The sequence below is a fragment of the Osmerus mordax genome, chromosome 15 (genome assembly GCF_038355195.1).
Source record: "Osmerus mordax isolate fOsmMor3 chromosome 15, fOsmMor3.pri, whole genome shotgun sequence".
NCBI classification, from domain to species: Eukaryota; Metazoa; Chordata; class Actinopteri; order Osmeriformes; family Osmeridae; genus Osmerus; species Osmerus mordax.
Window position 1 is genome coordinate 7,859,587 of NC_090064.1, and position 19,897 is coordinate 7,879,483.

The following is a 19,897-nucleotide window of genomic DNA, read 5'->3' on the forward strand; positions in this document are numbered from 1 at the left end:
TACTTCCTACACTGTAGTATGTCACTTTGGAGAAAAGAATCTGCAGGAAAAGAAAAAACACAAGCTACTTTACACAAAGTAAAGTGAAAATGTATAAAGTACCATTCCCCCTCCCTGTATGACGGTCAACAGCTGAAACGTAACACTCAGGGCATGCTATGATAACACCAGGGGATGCCTCTAGTCTGTGAAAGCCTCGTTTGAGGTCCTGACAAGAGTGTGGATCCGGGTCCTTGGAGGTGAATGTAGATCCTATTTCCTCATCTGGTCATCTGAATGCCCTCTTTGTTCCATCCCCAGCTTCGCAGCACAGGCTTTTCTGGGACCCCCTTTCGTGTGGGTGTGAAGTGAACGCCATCCCCCCCGTCCCCCTTCAGCCTAGACCAGAAGACAGGACTGCTGATGTCATTAAACTATTGTTGTGCAGTGGGCCAAGTACCGTTCGTGTCTGACTTTTGCTTCTAAGTTAGTGATAAGTAGTGTTTTGGATGGAGATTGGCTGCCTCTAAAACAGCTATGGTACCTTTTGTAATTTACCAAAGTTAGTTTGGCGCAGACACAAAAATCATGAGCATACAGGGTTACACACACACACACACACTCGTTTAAATGGTGACGGTTTAAAACAATTTCAGGAGTTTTTATCACAAAGTTAGTTCAGGTAGCTTGTGAGTCATTCTCTAATTGCATGGACTCGTGGCGTGAGGTTATTTTAATTGAGACTGTTACATGTCTGTGAGGTTTACCAGGCTATGTGGGTTTCATTTGAGTAGGCAACAGCATTCTTCTCCTTCAGTGGGTGGCTAATTATCACAGGGACAATTATAAAGACCAGTGAAAGAGCTGTGATTCAAGTGTAGGCTGCCAGGGTAAGTGATTACCACTGTCAATCTCCTGCGTAATGTGAAAAAAAGAATCATCTCTTTATCAATGCTATATGGACACCAAACTGATTCTAATTGTATGTATGTGTCATTTCAGCAGGCTTGTAGGTGGCTGACTATGAAGTTCCAACCAAGTTCTGGCAAGCATTACGTCATGTTATTACAATGACCCTAAGCAGGGTATGGTTGTCAACTATTAAGTATTATATTTTGTGATTCAGATGTTTTAGTTGGACTACTAGGGTAAGTTGCTCAGCAGCCAAGCAGGGTATAGTCTGAAATGGTCTTATTGCAAATGGAGATGGATGAAATACTTTTAGGGAAAAGGACAGGGCACAAACGCTTACATTTTGGACATTGTTTTATAGATCTGCACCACGAATACATTTCCATATGTTTCAACCCGTTGTCCAATGAAATGTTCACTATCCCAACTTCTCACATGAAGCATATGTAAATGGTTAACCCAACCCAGTTACCCTCTCAATTCCGTTAGCTGCACACTGACGTCAGAGTTCGGTCGATCAGTTCATCACCAGGGCCCTTGCAAACTAAGCTGAAAAAGCAACTTACGACTTTTGGCGTGATCTGCAAACTGAAGACAGCGCAACGAAGATTTAAAATATGGGCAACTGTCAAGTGAGTAAAATGCTCAATGTTTTTACGCACTGTAAGCGTAGTCTTGTGGCGTTCTGTTACGATTTTATGGTTGGGGGATGTAAATGCAGCTTGATCCATTGAACCAACAAGACATGTTTGAAGGACATTGAATAGCCTATATGCTAGTTAAATGAAACAGTTTAGCTAAATATAAATGTTTCGATTGTCTTGCCTACTTCTGACTTGTTCTGATTTGAGAATTAAATTCACAACGCATGACTGACCCTCGAAGTGATATCGTTATTCTATTCGTAAGAATTTCATCCACTACGGTTAAATATGATCTGCAGTACCTGTTATATACTTTTGTTTCATTCCATTGTTTGTGTGTGTAGTGTTTTGTGATTCTGAAATGTACATTATCCCTTTAAATGCCAGCACCATTGCATGTGACGAGGGTGTCTGGGAAACGCAGAGGAAGCGGCCACTCCTCTGCGGAATTCGTCATAATCCCGTTAGATAAACGTAAACAATGAATGACTGAATCAGAGGGGACGGGTAGTATTTGGATGGGTGGGGGCTCAAAGTCTCATTTCAGGAGAGCCCTCCCTGTGCCCCCCTCTGTTTGTTTAGTTAAGACAGCTGCGGCCGAATTCCAGTTTCTGCTTATTGAAGTTCACACACAGGCCTCCCACCCCCCTAGATTCAAAAAAGCTAGTGGTATAAATAGACAATCAACCAACTGCACACTATCTGATCAATTTAACTTGAATATGCAAATGACTCCTACGTTGGCCTTGTTCACATTTCATACATTGTCATAACAATTATTTGCTTTGATTCAGCCCACAATCGTGCCATATGAGGAGTTTGATGTTGTCGATGATATAAAGGCAATCCGCAAAGCGTGCAAAGGATTCGGTGAGTTACACATTTATAGTGAATTGATTTTCACGGCATTCCAAAGATGCATGTGGTCAAATATTACCATAGGCCAGGTGATGCCCTCGACTTGTAGTTACTAAGAAAGTGAACATGCTTGATAAATGGTTACACAGAATTATTGGTTAGGAAGAACTGTGTTTTGTGTAATATGTTCTGTTTGTTTAGGAACTGATGAGAAAGCTATCATTGAGATCCTGGCTTACCGCAGTGCAGCCCAGCGTGTGGAGATTAAACAAGCCTATTTTGAGAAATATGACGATGTGAGTGTTTAAAATCTCTTACCATAACCTGTCAAAAGTGTGTTGTTGATTTAACCAGATGAGTGATCGTCTTTAGGTTATACAGGGCAAGGACAGATTAGTCACCTGAGATGGTTTGGTTGGTGTGTCAGACATTTTCAGCCATGTAACAGGGAGGTCACATATTCTGACAACAGCTATCAATATGTGACCTCCTGTGCCCAGGTGCAGCTGTTAAACAATCTGGTCATTTCATGCAGTAACACCCATAATCAGTTCTCTCTCTCTCTCTCTCTCTCTCTCTCTCTCTCTCTCTCTCTCTCTCTCTCTCTCTCTCTCTCTCTCTCTCTCTCTCTCTCTCTCTCTCTCTCTCTCTCTCTCTCTCTCTCTCTCTCAGGAGTTGGTTGATGTGCTTAAAAGCGAGCTGACGGGGAGCTTTGAGAATGCCGTCATCGCCATGTTGGACCCTCCGCACATCTTTGCAGTGAAGGAGCTGAGGAAGGCCATGAAGGGAGCGGGCACAGACGAAGACGTGCTGGTGGAGATTCTCTGTACCGCCACCAACGCTGTGAGTTTCAACCTGCGTCAAACCCCCCCCCCCCCCCCCCACACACACAGAATAAGAGCAAGGGGCAAAGACTTTGTTTTATACCTAACGACCACATCCTCAGTCATGAAAAAAAGCTGTCCCACCCACATTTGAAAACAAACCTACTGACATCCTTGGCAAGGAGACACTATAGCATCATAGCGGTTTAGCGAAGTAGCTCATCAGTAATGACATTTGTGGTGGGGAATAAATACAAAAAGATCTGTATCTACCAATGGACCGATGGCAGACTTTGGTCTTGGTTAGTCTTAGTCAGCTGAGTGGAGAGAGAGAGAAACACCAGTCAAGAATGATTAATAGATCCAAGACATGGAAGACCCCTCTCTAGCCACGAGGCCCACACCCACCCAAATGATCTTATATAGGGTTCGAATAAATAACCACTTGTTCTAAAGATTGTGACTAATATAGACAAATGGTAAATCCTTCCATTTCTCCCACAGTGGCCTCCAAGATTACAAAGTCTTGTAATGGTCAACTTCTGTTTTATTGTTCATCTTTCATATTGTTCTTTTCATTCAGGAACTTGCTATGTACAAGGAGTGCTATTTTCAGGGTAAGCACCAATATCACTTCTCGTTGAAAATGCTGTTGTCCAGTTTAGAGCTGGGAGACAGTTTCCTTGACCGCCAGTAACCAGAGATATGCTACTGTAACTCACCTCCACACTCCTTATCTGAACCATAGTTTGCCCATCCTGTTGTGGTTTCCCACAAATAGTTTCTTCCTATTTGATTTAGGATTAGAATTACAAAACATCTCATTATTTAAGGGTTTCTTCCCCTAGTCTTTTTCATCCTGTTTGTGCTCCACCAAGTCCTCAGGACAAACATGCAATGTTAGAGCTTGTGTGAGTTGGTGACAAACACAGCAGCTTGAATCCAAGCTGTGTTGTCATGTCATGCTTGTCTCTCTGTTTCTAGTGCATGATAGAGACCTGGAGTCGGACATTGAAGGAGATACAAGTGGAGACGTGAGAAACCTGCTCACTGGTCTTTTGCAAGTGAGTAGCCTTGTGACAATTTTACTCTCAGTCCATGCTTCTCTTTTTTATAAAGGTATATGAACTCACCCTTCTGAGAATGTCGATGTTTCTACGCACTTTTTTTGTACACTTAACTTCTGAGTAGATTTTTTGTTTTGAACTGACCAAGAATAATTACAGGGTTCTCCTTTAGTTTTAAGTCAGCCATGGCTTAGTACTCGCTTCTCCATTTAGACCCTTACTAGTAAACTTAAGCAACAAAAATGTGAATTTTTTAAGCAAGTTTATCGGTCAAATAAATAATATAGTGTGAGCTATAGTGGAAGCCCTCGCTCTTTGGGTCGACAGTTTACGCACCTGGGTTTGAGAAATGCTCCTCTACATGGATTCCTGCCATGTACTGTAACTGAATTCCCCATGCCGTCTTTGGACTGAAATCCAGGTCACTGCCTGGCCTCACTCTTACCCTAGATACACACGCACACACTCACACAGAGACACACCAAATCTGGCTTGATTCCAGACCCAGCTCCTTTCATTAGTAAAATGGAGCCCGGATTCAATTGCATGAGCCAGACCAAGAGACTGCATCTCATCTAACCACAAAAGTCACGTCCAAACTTTCTCTCTTGTAGGGCACCAGAGACGAGAGTGAGATTGTGGACGAAGGTCTGGCCGAAGCAGATGCTGTTGCACTGTTTGAGGTATTGGTCGGTTTAAAACATTGTGAAAGTTTGATATTTTCCATGCATAGCTGAAATCTAAACTGTTTATCTTCAACCATGCCATACTTCTGATCCAGGCTGGAGAGGGTCGCTTTGGAACAGATGAGTCGACCTTGAGCTTCATCCTGGCCAACAGGAACTACCTACAGCTTCAGGCCACTTTCAAGATCTATGAGCAGGTGAGGTCACCTCTTCAAGATCTCACCTGGCTAAAATAGTAATTTAAGCTGTTATAGTAAAATAGCTTGCGTATTTTTAAAGAGCTGTCAGTTCATAGTATCCTTTTAGCAAGCACTTCTACTTTGTTTTCAGTTTGAAAGTGATAAAAATAGAGGTTCATGTGTGTTCCTTCTTGTCTGTCAGCTTTCTGGAACCGAGATTCTGGACGCCCTGGAGACTGAGACCTCTGGAACGCTCAAGGACTGCTACATCGCACTGGGTGTGTGTGTGTGTGTGTGAGAGACACGTGTCATGTGACTGTGTGTGTGAGGGGAGAAGGGAAATAAAGGATGTGTGGGAGTAGAGGATGTGACTACGAACAGTTGTTGAACATTTTGAGCAGTGGGACCTCTCCACTGGTCATCAGGGCCCACAATCAAAGTTGTATCTTTTCTGTTTTGGCTGAATTTCCATTTTCTCTCTCCAGTGAGGGTGGCCAAAAACCCCCAGCTGTACTTCGCCCGGCGCCTAAACAAGGCTATGAAGGGGGCGGGCACGGACGAGGACACCCTCATCCGCATCATTGTGTGCCGCTCAGAGGTAAACAGTCACAGAGCGCTGGTGGAATCTGTTCAGGATGCAAGGGGGAAAACATCCAGATCTCCACGCCATCACAAAAACATCCAGTACCCCTAGACCCATGTATTTACATTGTACAGCATATGTTTAGCCTTCGCACAGTTTGGAACAGAAACCATGGCGATTGTCAAATGATAATGCATGCTGTCTTTTGTGTTTTCCAGATTGATCTGGAGACCATTAAAGACATGTACTTGGAGAAGTATGACGTCTCCCTGAAGGATGCCTTGAGCTCAGAATGTGGTGGGGACTTCAAACGTCTCCTCCTGGCAATCTGCCATTGAGGGAGGGGGAGAGGGGGGAGAGAGAGAAGGGGGGGGGGGGGGAGGATGCAGAAAAAGCAGAGCCCCAACTGGACCAAGGCCCTGCTTCTTTCTAACTAACATAACTTACAATAGGTCCTACTGTCCCCAGACTAGTGCGAGTCTTTGCTGGAGCAGGGGTGTGGGGGGAAGAGAGACACAACATCTCTTACCTCTGATGTACTAAATATTTGTAATTTTAACTGCAACACAGCGTGTCATTTTCAATATGCACGGCTGCATTGTCATATTAACTGTATGTTCAAAGGTTATGACTCAATGTAACAGTTTTGCCTATTTTACCTTGGCAGTTGTTGGTCAAGCCAATCAATGTTTTTTATTGTTTTAATCCAGGAATATGGTCATGTTTGCAAAAATGGTGTTGGTGATGGTACCATGACCCTGATCTATTGATCCTGTGTTGAAATAGATACAGCTGAAATCAGGTCTCAAATTTCAAAGAAATTCTGTGCTGGAGTCAAATGTACTCAATCAGTGCTTAGTGGAATCAGGTGGTTCAGAGTTTGGCAGCACAACCACCTGCAAACAAAGGGCATTTGTGGAGACCAGTCACAGGACTTCACTGTACCAATCTGAAGCAGACATTTTCCACATCAGTTAGGAATTACATAGATTTGAAATATCCAAGGGTCAGTATCTTACCCCCCCCCCCCCCCCAACTCAACTCCCAGGATTTTAATGCCTTTGATAATATATGCAAACTGTATTGGAGCTATTATTTAATGAAGGATATTTCGAAAGTGTCTTTATGAATGGAAGTTATGTGATATAGAAGACGAAGAAAGGAATGTTAGGTTGCACAGACAGATTTGATAAATAATCACACTCCGGAAATATAACGAAGAAAGCCTATAATAGTTTTTAATATTATAACTATATTGTCTGTCAAATGTATATGTTATAGTAATCGGAAATTATCAATTGACTAAATGAGGATGTGTTACTTCCTCTTCATCATTAGGGAGTCTGCCTTGATACATCTACAATGAACATTCCTCAAGTCAAGTATTTTTGTATTTCTGAACTAACAAAAGACTGTGTAAACGTTTTAACCCTATTTAGTGCACTGCAGTGTTACCTATTATATGCAACACTTGATATGTTACGTATTTACGGAAAATCTGTCAAGAAGCATAATTTGATTGTTTTTATGACATTAACAACAGTCAAGTGTGTCCCTGTTATGGCAGCTTTGTTGTTAACATATTTGATAGCCTCTTCCAGTCCCAAATATTGTATCTCAACTAAACAACTTGAGATAACTGTTTTTTAACAGGGCTGCTGGAGTGAATACAGGATTGGTGGCATATGGACCAGCCTAAGCAGACCTGCTGTGGTCTGTGAAACAGGGACCATTTATTTACCTCAGTGTAGCCAAAGATTATCCCCGTACAAAAACGAAATAGATGAAAATAAAGATATTAATTGCCCCACATAGACCTATGCACTGTTTCTCGGTCTTTTTCTTCCCTAATATTTTAAGGTTGTGAGTCCATATGCACATAGCACTCACACAAGGAAACGGTAAACTTATTATACCAGTTCACTTAAAATGCAGTTCTTCGTGTCACCGCACGGAACACTACAGTAGGCTATCTGACCGCTCCAAGCTTCGAAATATGAGGACAACGATTCAAACGAAAACAAAGCAATAATAACAATGCACATAGTATCGGCAGTGGGAAATATTATTTCAGACAAACTGTTTTTATGACGGACCGTCTGACCACCTGCAAAGGAACCGAAACAGTGTTAGCGCCATTAGAGGTATGTATGTGGTGCATGCAGTTGTAAAGTAGCCTACCTTGTGGAAGGAGGGTCTATTAGTTGAATTTCCATTTCTACTGCTTGGCTGGCCGCCATTTGCAACCATCTTGAAACAGAAATATTCTATGGACCGCTAAAATAAGGAAAATAAGCATTGCATTTGTCCGCAAATTGCAGAGAGGGTTGAAATAGGCTACTGTATCCCAGCTCTGCAAAGCTTGCAATCTATAACAATGCCAACGTGTTTTTTCCAGTTGCAAGTTTTCTTCACACACATTTGAATTATGGTTCCCTTGTTCGATGTGATGAGGAAGATTATTAGTGATATATAGCTGCTGTTCATAGACCAAAATTAAATGATAAAAACGATAAAGTAGGCCTAATGTTGGTAACTATAAAGTAATTATGGCGAAACGTTTGCATGCCTTGTTTGGTGAACAAATCGGTAAACATAAACTGAGTTCGTGAGTGCATGCACTCAACATCTTTGGATGTTGTTTTTTTTATGTCGACTTTTCCTCCAGTTAAAAATCGTCAAAATTTATAGAAAAAACACAATTAATATTTGATGTCCCTCCCCTTTATGTAATCACATTCAGTTTCAAAAATCATATGGCATTTCTCCTTTTTTTGTTACTGAAAACGTCAAAATATCATGTGGTGCGACCGGTCAGACATGACTACTATTTTGGAAACTTCTGGAAATTTGCTAATGTATTGAAATTGAGTTTCTGCCCTGTTTGGCATCATTTCCAAAGTGTTTTGTAGTCTTATATTATACTTGTATTATACTTATATTATACTATACTTGTATTGATATTTCTGTCATAAGATACAAACTATCCGAGTATGCCCATTTTATGAAATATCATGCGGTGCGACCATCAAGAAATTACAATTTTGGAGCTTTTATTTTGAATTCCACCGAAAGACAGGAATTTGCATCAACATCCGTTTGCAAAGGACCCTTGAAAGCAACAAGCAGGTTTGTAACCCTCTCTCATTTTTTGAAGAAAATAAATTTGTGAATGGCTGGAATGTAGTTTCCACTTTGGTATGACCTCAAAAAGACAATAAATGTTAATTTATATTTACAAATTTATATTTTTATAGAAAATGTAATAGTGCAAGAAACTAGTTAATTTTATTTAGGTGGCCAATGCTGTGCCTGTAAATTGTGACTGAATTAAAAAAAATAATGTGGTGCGACCAAATATCATGTGGTGCGACCATTGAATCATGCCTTCCAAGACTGATATATATCCGATATCGACAGGTTTTATGCTCTTCTATTCTTTTGATGGTTTATATACACATAGTTATTCATTTTAATATTCTATAAACAAGATTTAAAGGCTTTTCAGGATTTTTTCATATATTTCAGAGAACGGTTTATGATTAGTATTTGTACAATATAATTAGAAAAGTACAGAAAAATTAAATTGTAATAATGATAATGTATTATTTTATTCCATTTTATCAGATGCCGCTACCAAGTAAAGTAAAGACTGCTCGCTACAGGGAACGCGTCAATTCCGACCCTGCAGCAAGAGCAGAGTACCTTGCCAGTAGAAAAGAAAGGTTTGTTGTAAAATGCAGAAAATTAAGACAATAAATTGAAAAGCAACATGAACTACATATTGCTCTTGTGTGGAGGACATGCATTTTTGCATTAAATATTCATCTACTGTCATTTGTCTAAAAGAAAACACCACGCTGTAGATTTATGACATGACACTATATTTGTTTCAGCTACCAGAGAAGAAAACAGCAGGGAAAGATTCACTATGTTAAGTCAAGTGAGCTGCCTGGTAGAGAGAAAAAGAAGCAGAGAGAGAAATGGAGGGCTGCATCCGGTTCCTATAGGGATAGGAAAAAGATGGCGCATGCTGTATTAGACCTCACACCGCCATCTATGGACAACATCCCGCCAGTTCTGCTTGATGTAGCTATATATTTTCTTAAGCGGTTTGTGATTTTTTTTAAATGAAAATGGTATGTTGTGGAAATGAAAATGAAATGTTTGCCTTCACTGAAAAATCTGTTAGATTTGAATAAAAATCAGTTTTAGATTTTTGCATGCAACTTAATGCTTACTAATCTATTGATTTTTGACAATATATGGTTGCCCCATCATGTGGTGCGACCAGAAATGCCAATAACTATTCAAATAAAAATGCAACATGTAATTTCTGAGGCTAAAATATTAATTTCTGATCGAGAATGCTGAAGGAATTATATTGTTTATACATCTTTTTCAGTTTTGTGCTATTCACAGGGAAAATGTGAATGTTAACTACATGTAGGTAGGGGACTGTGATGTTATAGAACAAAAACTAATATTAACAACTATAGAATTTCAGAAGAAATCCTAATAGTATGTTTCTACAGACTTCATATTACTGAGAACTTGCAAAATAAATGTAAATAGGTTAAGGAAATATGTCAATTTTAAAAATAATTCACCGTCGCAACACATTACATTTTTAAAGGTCATGACCAATTCATGAACATGAAAAACCACTAAAATCAGTTTAAACAATTGTTTCATATAAATTCACACATGCACAACATTGTAAATGTTTGAACAAATGCAATAAAAAATACGATTTATTGTATTAAAAAATTGTCCTGTTGAAAATCCTTATAAGTCATTGACCCATATGTCTGTCTCCCTGGGAAGAGCAGAGCGATGTCCTCATTGTGGCAGCAGGATCCCCCAGTCTACTCATCCTGCGTCGAGATTGACTCTAGCACCATGAGACGGAAGAACCGGTCGAACACCCAGGCCCAGCACTGGCCAAAACAAGAGCACCATGACCTGGACATCATCAAGTGGGAGACCATGACCTCTGGAGCCTCAAGTGACGTGGAGCAGGACAACACGCCTAGCAGTGCAGTGTCCAGTAAGGACTGAAACTTCGTTGGGGTTGTTTCTGCTTAAAATAGTCCACTGTGTGTCTTACTTGCTCTTAACTGTTATTTTTTGGATGGTTCTTCGTCTACACAAAGTACAGCATAATAAATAAGATGTATTTAATATGTATATTTCAATATTTAATAGGTGTTAAAAAATAGATGTATCTCCTACATATTTCATCACTGATTCACTTACTGATTCAGACCTCACGCAATTTAATCGTATCGTGTACTTCCAATGACTCCCATCACCATAGTGACGTGTCTACTGTCTTCATCCGTAGCTGCGTCTCCACCAGATCTTCCTCCCCGGGTGATGATGACCATCACCAAGCTGCAGTGCATGCTGGACAGTAAACAGGAGCGCATCACGGCCCTGGAGAGACAGGTGGAGGACCTGCTGCAGGACCGCAAGTTCCTGAGGACCCAGATCGAGAACCTGACCAGCTCACGCTCCCTCGCCACGTTCACCCCCGCCCCCGAAGGTGAGCCTGCGGAGCGGCCGGTGTTCTTTTTGGCTCTCGGTGTTGTTCGGCACTTTGAGAAAGAGCATTCGAGCAACAACCCCCCCCCCCCCCCCCCACCCGCCCCAAGACATAAACAACTTCATAGAAATGTGTGTGTGTGTGAAGTTGTTGATGTATTCATTGTTTTGTCGTCTGTGCGCTTCGCCACCCCGTGCAGCTCCCAAGGCCAGCAAGGCGTACTCAGAGCCCAGAGCGAGGAGGAGAGAACGGGCCTCCTCCATCTCCTCCCTCAGCAGCGACTGCGGCTCCGAGGCGTCCGTCTCCACGGCGATGTCCGCTGTGTCGAGCGAGAACAAGAGGAGGCGACACCACAAAGAGAGGAGGAAAGGGAGGAAGGTTAAAGACTACACCCGGAAAAGAGGTATTCCTTTTGGACTGTGTCGCTATGACTAGGACTATGTTGTAATGACTGGGACTAAGAAGTCTGCAGTCTAATGTCATCCCGGCGTGAAAGTCAAACGCGCTCCTCCAGTTGATGAATTCCCCCCCCCCCCTCTCTCTCCTCCTCCTCCTCCGCCGCACCTCCTCTCCTCCCGTCAGCCACCGGCGTCCAGTACGTCATCCACCGCTACAAGCAGGTGCTCTCGGCCTTCAACAAGAAGAAGAGCATGAGCGGCGCCTTCCGGCACTACGGCATCGACAGGAACACCATCGCCAACACGGCGTCCATCGCCGAGCTGCACCTGGCGGCCAAGGACACGGTGGCGCTGGTGGGAACGTTCCGGCCGCGCGAGGAGACCCTGGTGAGCTACGCCCAGAAGTGCGCCATGGTCATCGACACGGACGCAGAGCTGGCGAGGAAGATCGAGCAGATGAAGTCCGACGGGCAGCTCCTGCCGATCACGGTGAAGAAGTCCAGGTTGATGCAGTCCTTACAGCAGCCGCTAGGGGGAGCCGCAGAGAGCCTGCTGTTGGTTTGACAGGACTGTTCTGGACGTTTCTCTCGGATGGGTTTGTAGTTGGAGTCACGTGCAGTAGATTTGGTGTCGTCTGAGACAGATTCACAAGGGAGTAATGTGCAGGTCGTGATTATCATCTGTAAATGGTGTCGTTCTAGAACAGAAATGGCAGCAGATATTGTAGCGCCCAACCAACACCAAATTAAGAGCAAGAATTAAGAGCTGTTCATTCCATTCCGGTTTCTGTATTTGTAGTCATTAAAGTTGTCTGCTTTTCAATATTTTTTCAATATTTTTAAATATCTTGACATGTCTGATTTGATCCGTTGCTTAGACAAAGACATTCTGGATGTTTTTGTTTAGGTAGATATTTTTAAATTATAATTCTCTATTATTAGCAAATCTTTGCTTGAAATGTGGTTGTTTATATGCCCACAAGATGGCGCTAATGACCTTTTTTTTAACAGTTTTTCTAAATATCAAACCTTTAAAGATTTATTTTTTTTAATTGTGGACACTAATCATGTTGATGTGGCAAGATGATGTGTTAGCATCACAACAATGGTAATAAAAACAAAATCACAGTCTTTTATTCTGATGTATTATTTCACAAAACGTAGTATTGTTTTGTTTGTGATGCAGTTATGGCTTCTGTTAATTTCAGCTATGTGTATGCATGACTGTCCATAGTATTGTTTAGTGTCAAATAAAAAATCACTGCCATCAAACTCATGCTTTCATCATGTGACTCATCATCTTACATTCACATGAAATGTCACTGTCATTTGAGAGTCGCGCTACGCGTGTACATTAATCAGGCACTTCAAGCTCTTCAGCTCACCCATCGCAGCACAGCAGTCTGGACAGCTCCACATTTTTAGTACCTCCCTCAACCAGGAACATGCAGCAGTTGCATAGACAGATGGGCCTGCGTGGTAAGACATCCTTGGGCGATGGTTAGTGGCAGAGCAAAGAGTCGCCATTGCCTTCCCTGCTGTTTGCTTTTCACATGGAGTGACAAATGACTAGAGGAAAGCCATTACGGGTCCATACACGGACTGTTTATCTTAGCATGGGACTCTGTCAGTGTCACTCTGTCGTTCTCACACTGCTTATCTCCCTACATCTCCAACGTCCTGCTCTCTCTGCCTGTGTCGCCATCCCTCCTCTGTTTCTCCCTTTCTTCTTGTCCTTGTTTTTGATTGTGTCTCTTCCATGTAATTGGCTCCCGTCTTCCCCTGATCACTGTCTCGTCTCCTTTGTTGTGTCTCATCTCCTCTCCTCCTCTCCTCGTTTCTTCTCCCCGTGAGACATTTCTCGCTTTTGTTTTGTCTTGCAGCCTTACTCCCTTCCCTCCATCTCCCTCCCTTTATCTCCCTCCGTCTCTCTCCCTCCCTCCATCTCCCTCTCTCGTCTCCATCCCTCCATCTTCCTCTCCATTTCCCTCCCTCTCCGTTTCCCTCCCTCCCTCTTATCTCCATGATGGCTGAGCGCTGTAAGGCCTGGAGGAGGTGATGCTGCTCTGCTGTGGCCAGCGACGCGTCACGGTCCAGCCAGCGGGGGGGCCTCCAGAAGGGAGCGTGACATCCCCCCTCCCCACTTCCCCTCGCTGTGTCACCTGGGGGGACAGGTGCATGCTGGTAGGCGGAGTGTCAGGAAAGAAGGGGAGGGGTGGGCACACAGCCCCGCCAGTTCAGATCTCCCCTCACGTCCTCCGAGTCTGCTTCAGAAATAAGGGGGGGGTAGAGGGGGGGACGGGGACGTCATGGTTTCAATTCAAGTGGAATAAAAACCAAGAAAAAATGCAAGGAGTTAGATTGTGTGGGCTCCAAGTATTAGAGTGGTGTTTGTTCATGAGTCGCTCAATTGAGCCGACGGGAGGCGACGGGAAGCATGTCCACCTGCCAGCTCCCTGGAGTGACAGCTGTGCGTCTGCCACTGGCCTAATGACTGAGGGTGGTGGAGGACATCATGCCTGGAGATGGAGCGAGGATGTGGGCCTAATGGTGCCTGAAGCACCCCCTCTGCTTGTTCCCCTTCTGACTCACTGTGGCCTACATGCAGCTGGGAAGCCATTTTGGGCGTTTTTTTCTTTCTTTTCGTGGCCCCAGATTGTGTGGCAGCAGGTGCGACTGCACAGTCTGGAGTCCAAGAGCCTGACTGCTTCGGTGTTTATGTCCCCCTCCAGCAAGCTGTTTTGGGACAGCCGCCCATCCACACAGAGTTTGAAAAGAGAGCATCTGCTTCCACTCGCCGTGGGTAGCTGTTAGCTTTATGTCCTTTTATATAAAAATGCATGTTGAGTCAAGTTGTAATTGAGTCTATCTTCAAACTGCATCCTGCAATGCTTATTTATGGCATACGGCTGAAACTGTAACACAAGCTGATTAGCTCATAAGTTCTCTCAAAGTAACGATCAAGGGTCTCAGCCATGATTAGAAAGGTCTGGTGCGGTTGTTGTCTTCATCGCTCTTTAAACTAAATAAGCGATCAATCTTCGCACATAGGGGGTGCATGACTGTCTGTATAATAGCTTATCAGCCACAGGCTCCCTTGACTTTCAAAGAAGACCACACTAATTATAGCATTGATTTCCAAAGGTCATGGAGATACTACAGATTTCATCTCCACCCAGGAGTTGGCTGCTGGGTCACCCAGACAAGGTTTCAAGGATTTATTGGAAAAGTATTTCCAACCTATAGTTTTTAAGTCACTCTGGTAATGTTGCAGTGTCTTATGATTTTTGACCATGAGTAAACAAATCACATAGCAAAGACAATGTCATACAGAAACGGTTTTGTCACCACTTGTGTAGTGTTCATTAGCAGATGGAACTTATATGATAAGTTCATAAAAATATATGATATAGCTCTGGCACTGTTTGACTGTAAACATGAACAAAATCTTGTCTCGCATGTGTTAACGGACAGTTGATGTGAGCGTGTGCCTGTAATGGACCTGCCTCTCTACCTTTCATCTGGCCTGGGGGCATCAGTTTGCCATCGCTGAATGCTTAAAATAACCCTCCCTCTGCTGCAAGTGGGTCAGAACACCAAGGCAAGGCCAAAAGCCAACAAAAAAGTGCACACAGTGCATTGTGGGTATTTAGCTCCTCGGTGAATCCACGAAGTGGACAGTGTTCTTCTGTATCTGCCTCTCGCTCATGGCATCAGCGTGTGAAGGGGCAGGGTCATCTGTGTGTCTTCAGACAGGGCCAGTGTTGTCGGTGAACACCAGCCTCCCCTCTCCCCCCACTGTCTTATCTATCTCCTCCAGCCAGGGTCAGAACAGTCCTGTCACCCTCTCCTAATTAAAGCCTGCTCTGGTACCTCCCCTGGGCCTCCGGTCAGCTCGCAGCCCTGCTGTATTCAATCCAGGCACTAGAGGGCAGTGTGGCACCCACCAGACTGGGTGGCGATGCTGTATTGTCCATTGGCAGACACATTCAGATATACCTGGATGCACAGCCCTAAAGCAGCATATTAGATTTAGTCTGAGGGGTTTTATGGAGAATACATTGTGTCTGCCCATTAAAAGCATAATGGTATGGCGCTGCGACCGCTGAAAGACTTCTAAAATAAAATCTGTCTATGAGAGGAGACACAATCCCCGGTGTACTAACATACAAATTAAAGATTAACACAAAAAAGGAGTGCATGAATGAAAAATACCTAAATTGACAGATGCAAAATCAGAAAAAGGCTCTAGCTATGCACACACACACACACAAATACATCCAACCAAACTACACACCCCCATCCAAAATCACAGAATATAAATTTAAGTAAATCAAATTATAGTCATTAATTTGATTTCCTTGGCTGATTGAAATAGATGCCAATCTGCAGACAGTTCAGTCTCTCCTCAATGGCAGTTTTTCTGGCGTGGCTGCTCAATCAACAAGTCTAGAGGTATTGACATTGCTCCTGTGTTCTCCATCTGGCTGTCACTGATAAGAACTTCCAAGGGGCTTCTGGGTAATAGTCTACCCAGCTTAAAAGCGGGGAGCATAATGTATTCTGGATGAGAAAAGGAGCCCTAGCGAGCTGGCTCAGTCTCTCTCTCCCTTTTTCTCTTTCTCTCCCTTCCTCCCTCTCCCTTTCTCCCTTTCTCTCTCTCCCTATCTCTCTCTCCCCCCCTTTCTCTCCCCCCCCCTTTCTCTCTTTCCCCCCTCTCTCTCCCCCCCCCCCCTTTCTCTCTCTCTCTCCGAGGCACAGACAGCACTTTCAGACCAGCTGCAGGGGGGGGGGGGGGGGGGGGGGGGGGGGCATCTCACTGCCAGAGTCATGATTCACTCGGGAGCGATTTAATTCTCAGGGAAACAAGATGGCTGCTGTCAGAGACAGTCTCTGAAGCCCATCTAGCTGCAGCAGTCATCCGCCACACAACACAGTGTGCCTGTTACCTCCACGGCTCCCAATTTACCTTCCTTGTGAGGCTTTATCTTCCTCTAGAACATCTTGATACACTCAGTCATAGAGCCACGTGCTGCTTGAAACAGTCCTATTCTTTTATTTTATTTCACTACAGCGGCCCTTTCACATCTGAAAGGGCCGCTGTAGTGAATAAAATAAATGTTTTCAGGGTCAAACACTTTTTCCCCCAGCTTTCCTGCAAATAGCACCGGTCCCCCAAGAGAGCGCACTCATGATTAAGATGACTGAAAGCATGATGTTCAGCAGCTTTGAAAACAGCAGTTGGAGCACTGTTATTATTCGAGTGGCCTGTGGTTGGAGCACTCTGGATGGCTTGCCCTCTGGAGAGAGAAAGGAATGGAGAGATGAATGGAGAGAGAAAGGAATGGAGAGAGGGGGAGATAGACAAGTGCCAAGCTCAGCACCGGAGGACAGAGAGATGCCGGTGTGTACGAAACAGACGAAGAAAAGGAAAGCCGTGCGCGTCATCCTCTCATCCTGACGGCCACACGTGGAGTGACGTCGGGGACACGCTGACGTCTTGGACCGCAGAGGAAGAAGGCTCGGAAGACATCTGACGCGCAGAGACGTTATTTAGGCCGCACCCTTCTCCTCCACCCCCGCGTGTACAAGCAGGACGGAGCACACAATTCCGATGCTTTACAGGGAGTCAGACCTGGTTTTATTATGTGTTTGAATGTGGACATGGCGTGCTGAGTCCCATGACTCTATTCTTTGTCTTTTCATGGAGCAAAATAACCAGCTTTGGTTACTGGCCAGATCATGACATTGCATAACCCCAATACTGGTTATTTGTTGGTGGTATGCGTGTCTGTTTTAAATGATGTATCACTGTTTTTACACATTTTATAGTATTCTTTATTAGAATTTGATTGTATCTGATTGTACATTTTTCTATTTTATCTCATGCCTTTATGATTCTACTTACTATGTTTATTGTTATGCACCAACCAAGCAAAGCAATTTCCTCGTACGTGTAAACTTACTTGGCAATAAACCGGATTCTGATTCTGTTTGTGTGTTATTGTTTGGGTTTTTAATGGCATGGGGCTGATGTGGTGCTTCAGGTCACACCCCCTCGGTCAGCGCTGATGGAAAACGGAAAGAAAATTACAAAAAAGACTGCAGACTAGTATAAAATAGAAGATTGGCTACTAGAATAGTAGCCAATCAGAGCTGTCATATTACCACCGAACACAGATAGATGGGTAGTTACTATGGGAGACGGCGGCACTGTGTCGTGCCATACCACGGCACACAATAAACACCGTCAGAGAAGTGCGTGTTTGGGAGTGTGTGTGTGAACGTGTGTGCGGGTGCACGCGCGTGTGCGTGTTTGCGGGGTCTGCACCAATATTCCCAGAGTCATGCCTGCGCCCCAAATCAAACAAAGAAACACAAATCTATCTGTGACCAGGACCGGGCTTCTCTCTACAGACTCCCTGAGAAGCTCTGCAGGACTGGATGCTCGGCTGGTCGTCGGTGCTCCCTTCCCACGCTGACCTCCATTATGATAACAGATGTTAATTACACAGTGGTGGGTTTCCCAATGCTCCTCGTTGTGTGTGTGTCTGTTGTTTGGGCAGGCTGGGTCTTTTCATCCGTGCCCCTCTCTCCCTCCCCCGATCTGCACACAGACAGCACACTGTTTTGGTCTATGGGTGAACATGAAGGGTCAAATATAGTGGTGTTTCTTAGTGTCTTATGTTATGGAATCCATGAATCTGGGGAATCTCTTATAGCCTGTGCATTTATAAAATGATCCTATTTTCAAAAGAAATGGACTTTGAATCATATATGATCTGGCTCAAATACATCTCTGTCTATGTTCTTGGGACATCGCACATGCTGAGACCTCAAATCCAGTTAAGACAGAAAGAGTTGATTTGTCCAGAAGGGTTGTGATGTAAGCTGCACACGTCAACACCAGTGATCACAGAGTATACTGGACGAGGCAAAACATGCCTTCAGGCCGGTAGAGCTGAAGCAACTCCACCCATTCCAGGAAGTCCATTTATGCATGATCTATTATTGAATATAGGATTCCAATAATGTTCTCCTTCAAAAATGGAGTCCTACCTAACACACAACTGACAATTACCACGGTTATCAATTAACCACAATGGTAAAAAAACACAAACACTTTAGTACTGTACACACACACACACACACTTAGCGTTATGGGAGGACAGTGTTAGTCTCCAGAACTATCGCCCAGCTGGGGATGGCTCACTCTAATGATGAGTCATTTCACCATCACTCTGTTTGAGGGCCATAAACATCACTTTAAGCATCTAATTGTGTTTATGTGTGATGGACATACAGTGTGCTGAGGAGATAAAGAGTTGTTTTTCTTTAGCCAGAGCACAAATTATGTTTCATGTCTACCTTTTACTGAATGCTCCAGCTCTGCTGAATTTTTCACAAAACAACTTCTCAGTTGTGGAAAGCTCTTTTTAAATGGATCTCTGTTTCCAGATGTGTCACGCACACAGCCTGTGTCGTTGTTTGGTGTGTCCCTGTGTTCTGTGTTCATCAGGTGCACCTGTGTCCTGCTGAATGTCTGTCTATGGTCTCGTTAGTGTTGTTGCGTTCACCTGTGTCTGGTTTGGATTGGTGTTTAAGTCCCTGTTATTTGTTCAGTCTTTGTCAGTCATTGTTGTCAGTCAGTGTGTTTCTTGCTGGATGTTTCTTGTAATATGTTTCTTATCCCTGTTTATCCACCTTTGCTAGTTGTTCCTGCATACCGCCTCATCTGTCTACTGGGTCCTCCCTGCACCTCGTTACAGCGTGTCGCGTTATGACCGACCCCTTAAACATAGTCCATGTGTTTCAAATAAACCCATGAATGAATGACTTGTCAGTGTCTTGACTCAAGTCAACGTGTCCTTCACGAATAAACAAGGAAGACACGTTTAAAGTTCCAAGGCCTTCGTGTGGAATAATAATCTATGTTAGAATGGAAATCTAATTGAGGATGCCATTTGGACATCAAAGAGAGCTATAAATACAGAATCAATCAGAGCCTGAATGACATGAAACAAGCCACATAAAAATGGTAAATTCAATAACATTGCATGCAAAGCTGCTCTATAGAAACTCAATACTGTCATAAGGATTATTTCCATGATTATAATTATCTCTCTTCAGCTCTTCTGTCACATCATGTTATGATTTATATTAGTGCGGTATATTAGGATGAAGTTAAAAAATAAGAAAAGAAAATACCTCTGGGCTTTT

At 43.5% G+C, this 19,897-nt stretch overlaps 2 protein-coding genes across 2 annotated transcripts; both read left to right on the plus strand.

Annotated features, from left to right (window-relative positions):
- Nucleotides 1-1,366: 1,366 nt before the first annotated feature.
- Nucleotides 1,367-6,072, plus strand: anxa13 (annexin A13). Its single transcript, XM_067251503.1, has 11 exons — nucleotides 1,367-1,523; nucleotides 2,330-2,405; nucleotides 2,595-2,689; nucleotides 3,066-3,236; nucleotides 3,801-3,834; nucleotides 4,202-4,281; nucleotides 4,899-4,967; nucleotides 5,066-5,167; nucleotides 5,352-5,427; nucleotides 5,635-5,747; nucleotides 5,951-6,072. The coding sequence occupies exons 1-11, from the start codon at nucleotides 1,509-1,511 to the stop codon at nucleotides 6,068-6,070; spliced, it is 951 nt and encodes a 316-aa protein (XP_067107604.1). The 5' UTR covers nucleotides 1,367-1,508; the 3' UTR covers nucleotides 6,071-6,072.
- A 1,665-nt stretch (nucleotides 6,073-7,737) lies between these two features.
- LOC136957791 (coiled-coil domain-containing protein 106-like) lies at nucleotides 7,738-12,940 on the plus strand. The gene is made up of 5 exons (XM_067251972.1): nucleotides 7,738-7,876; nucleotides 10,565-10,782; nucleotides 11,080-11,280; nucleotides 11,480-11,683; nucleotides 11,863-12,940. Exons 2-5 carry the CDS (start codon nucleotides 10,569-10,571, stop codon nucleotides 12,240-12,242), a joined length of 999 nt encoding a protein of 332 aa, XP_067108073.1. The 5' UTR covers nucleotides 7,738-7,876; nucleotides 10,565-10,568; the 3' UTR covers nucleotides 12,243-12,940.
- Nucleotides 12,941-19,897: the final 6,957 nt, after the last annotated feature.

Coding starts and splice junctions, on each gene's coding strand:
- anxa13 (XM_067251503.1), top strand. Junction 3,237..3,800: donor TCTGTACCGCCACCAACGCT/GTGAGTTTCAAC, acceptor CTTTTCATTCAG/GAACTTGCTATGTACAAGGA. Junction 5,748..5,950: donor TCATTGTGTGCCGCTCAGAG/GTAAACAGTCAC, acceptor TGTGTTTTCCAG/ATTGATCTGGAGACCATTAA.
- LOC136957791 (XM_067251972.1), top strand. CDS start 10,569: ATGTCCTCATTGTGGCAGCAGGATCCCCCAGTCTACTCATCCTGCGTC. Junction 11,281..11,479: donor GTTCACCCCCGCCCCCGAAG/GTGAGCCTGCGG, acceptor CACCCCGTGCAG/CTCCCAAGGCCAGCAAGGCG. Junction 11,684..11,862: donor AGACTACACCCGGAAAAGAG/GTATTCCTTTTG, acceptor TCCTCCCGTCAG/CCACCGGCGTCCAGTACGTC.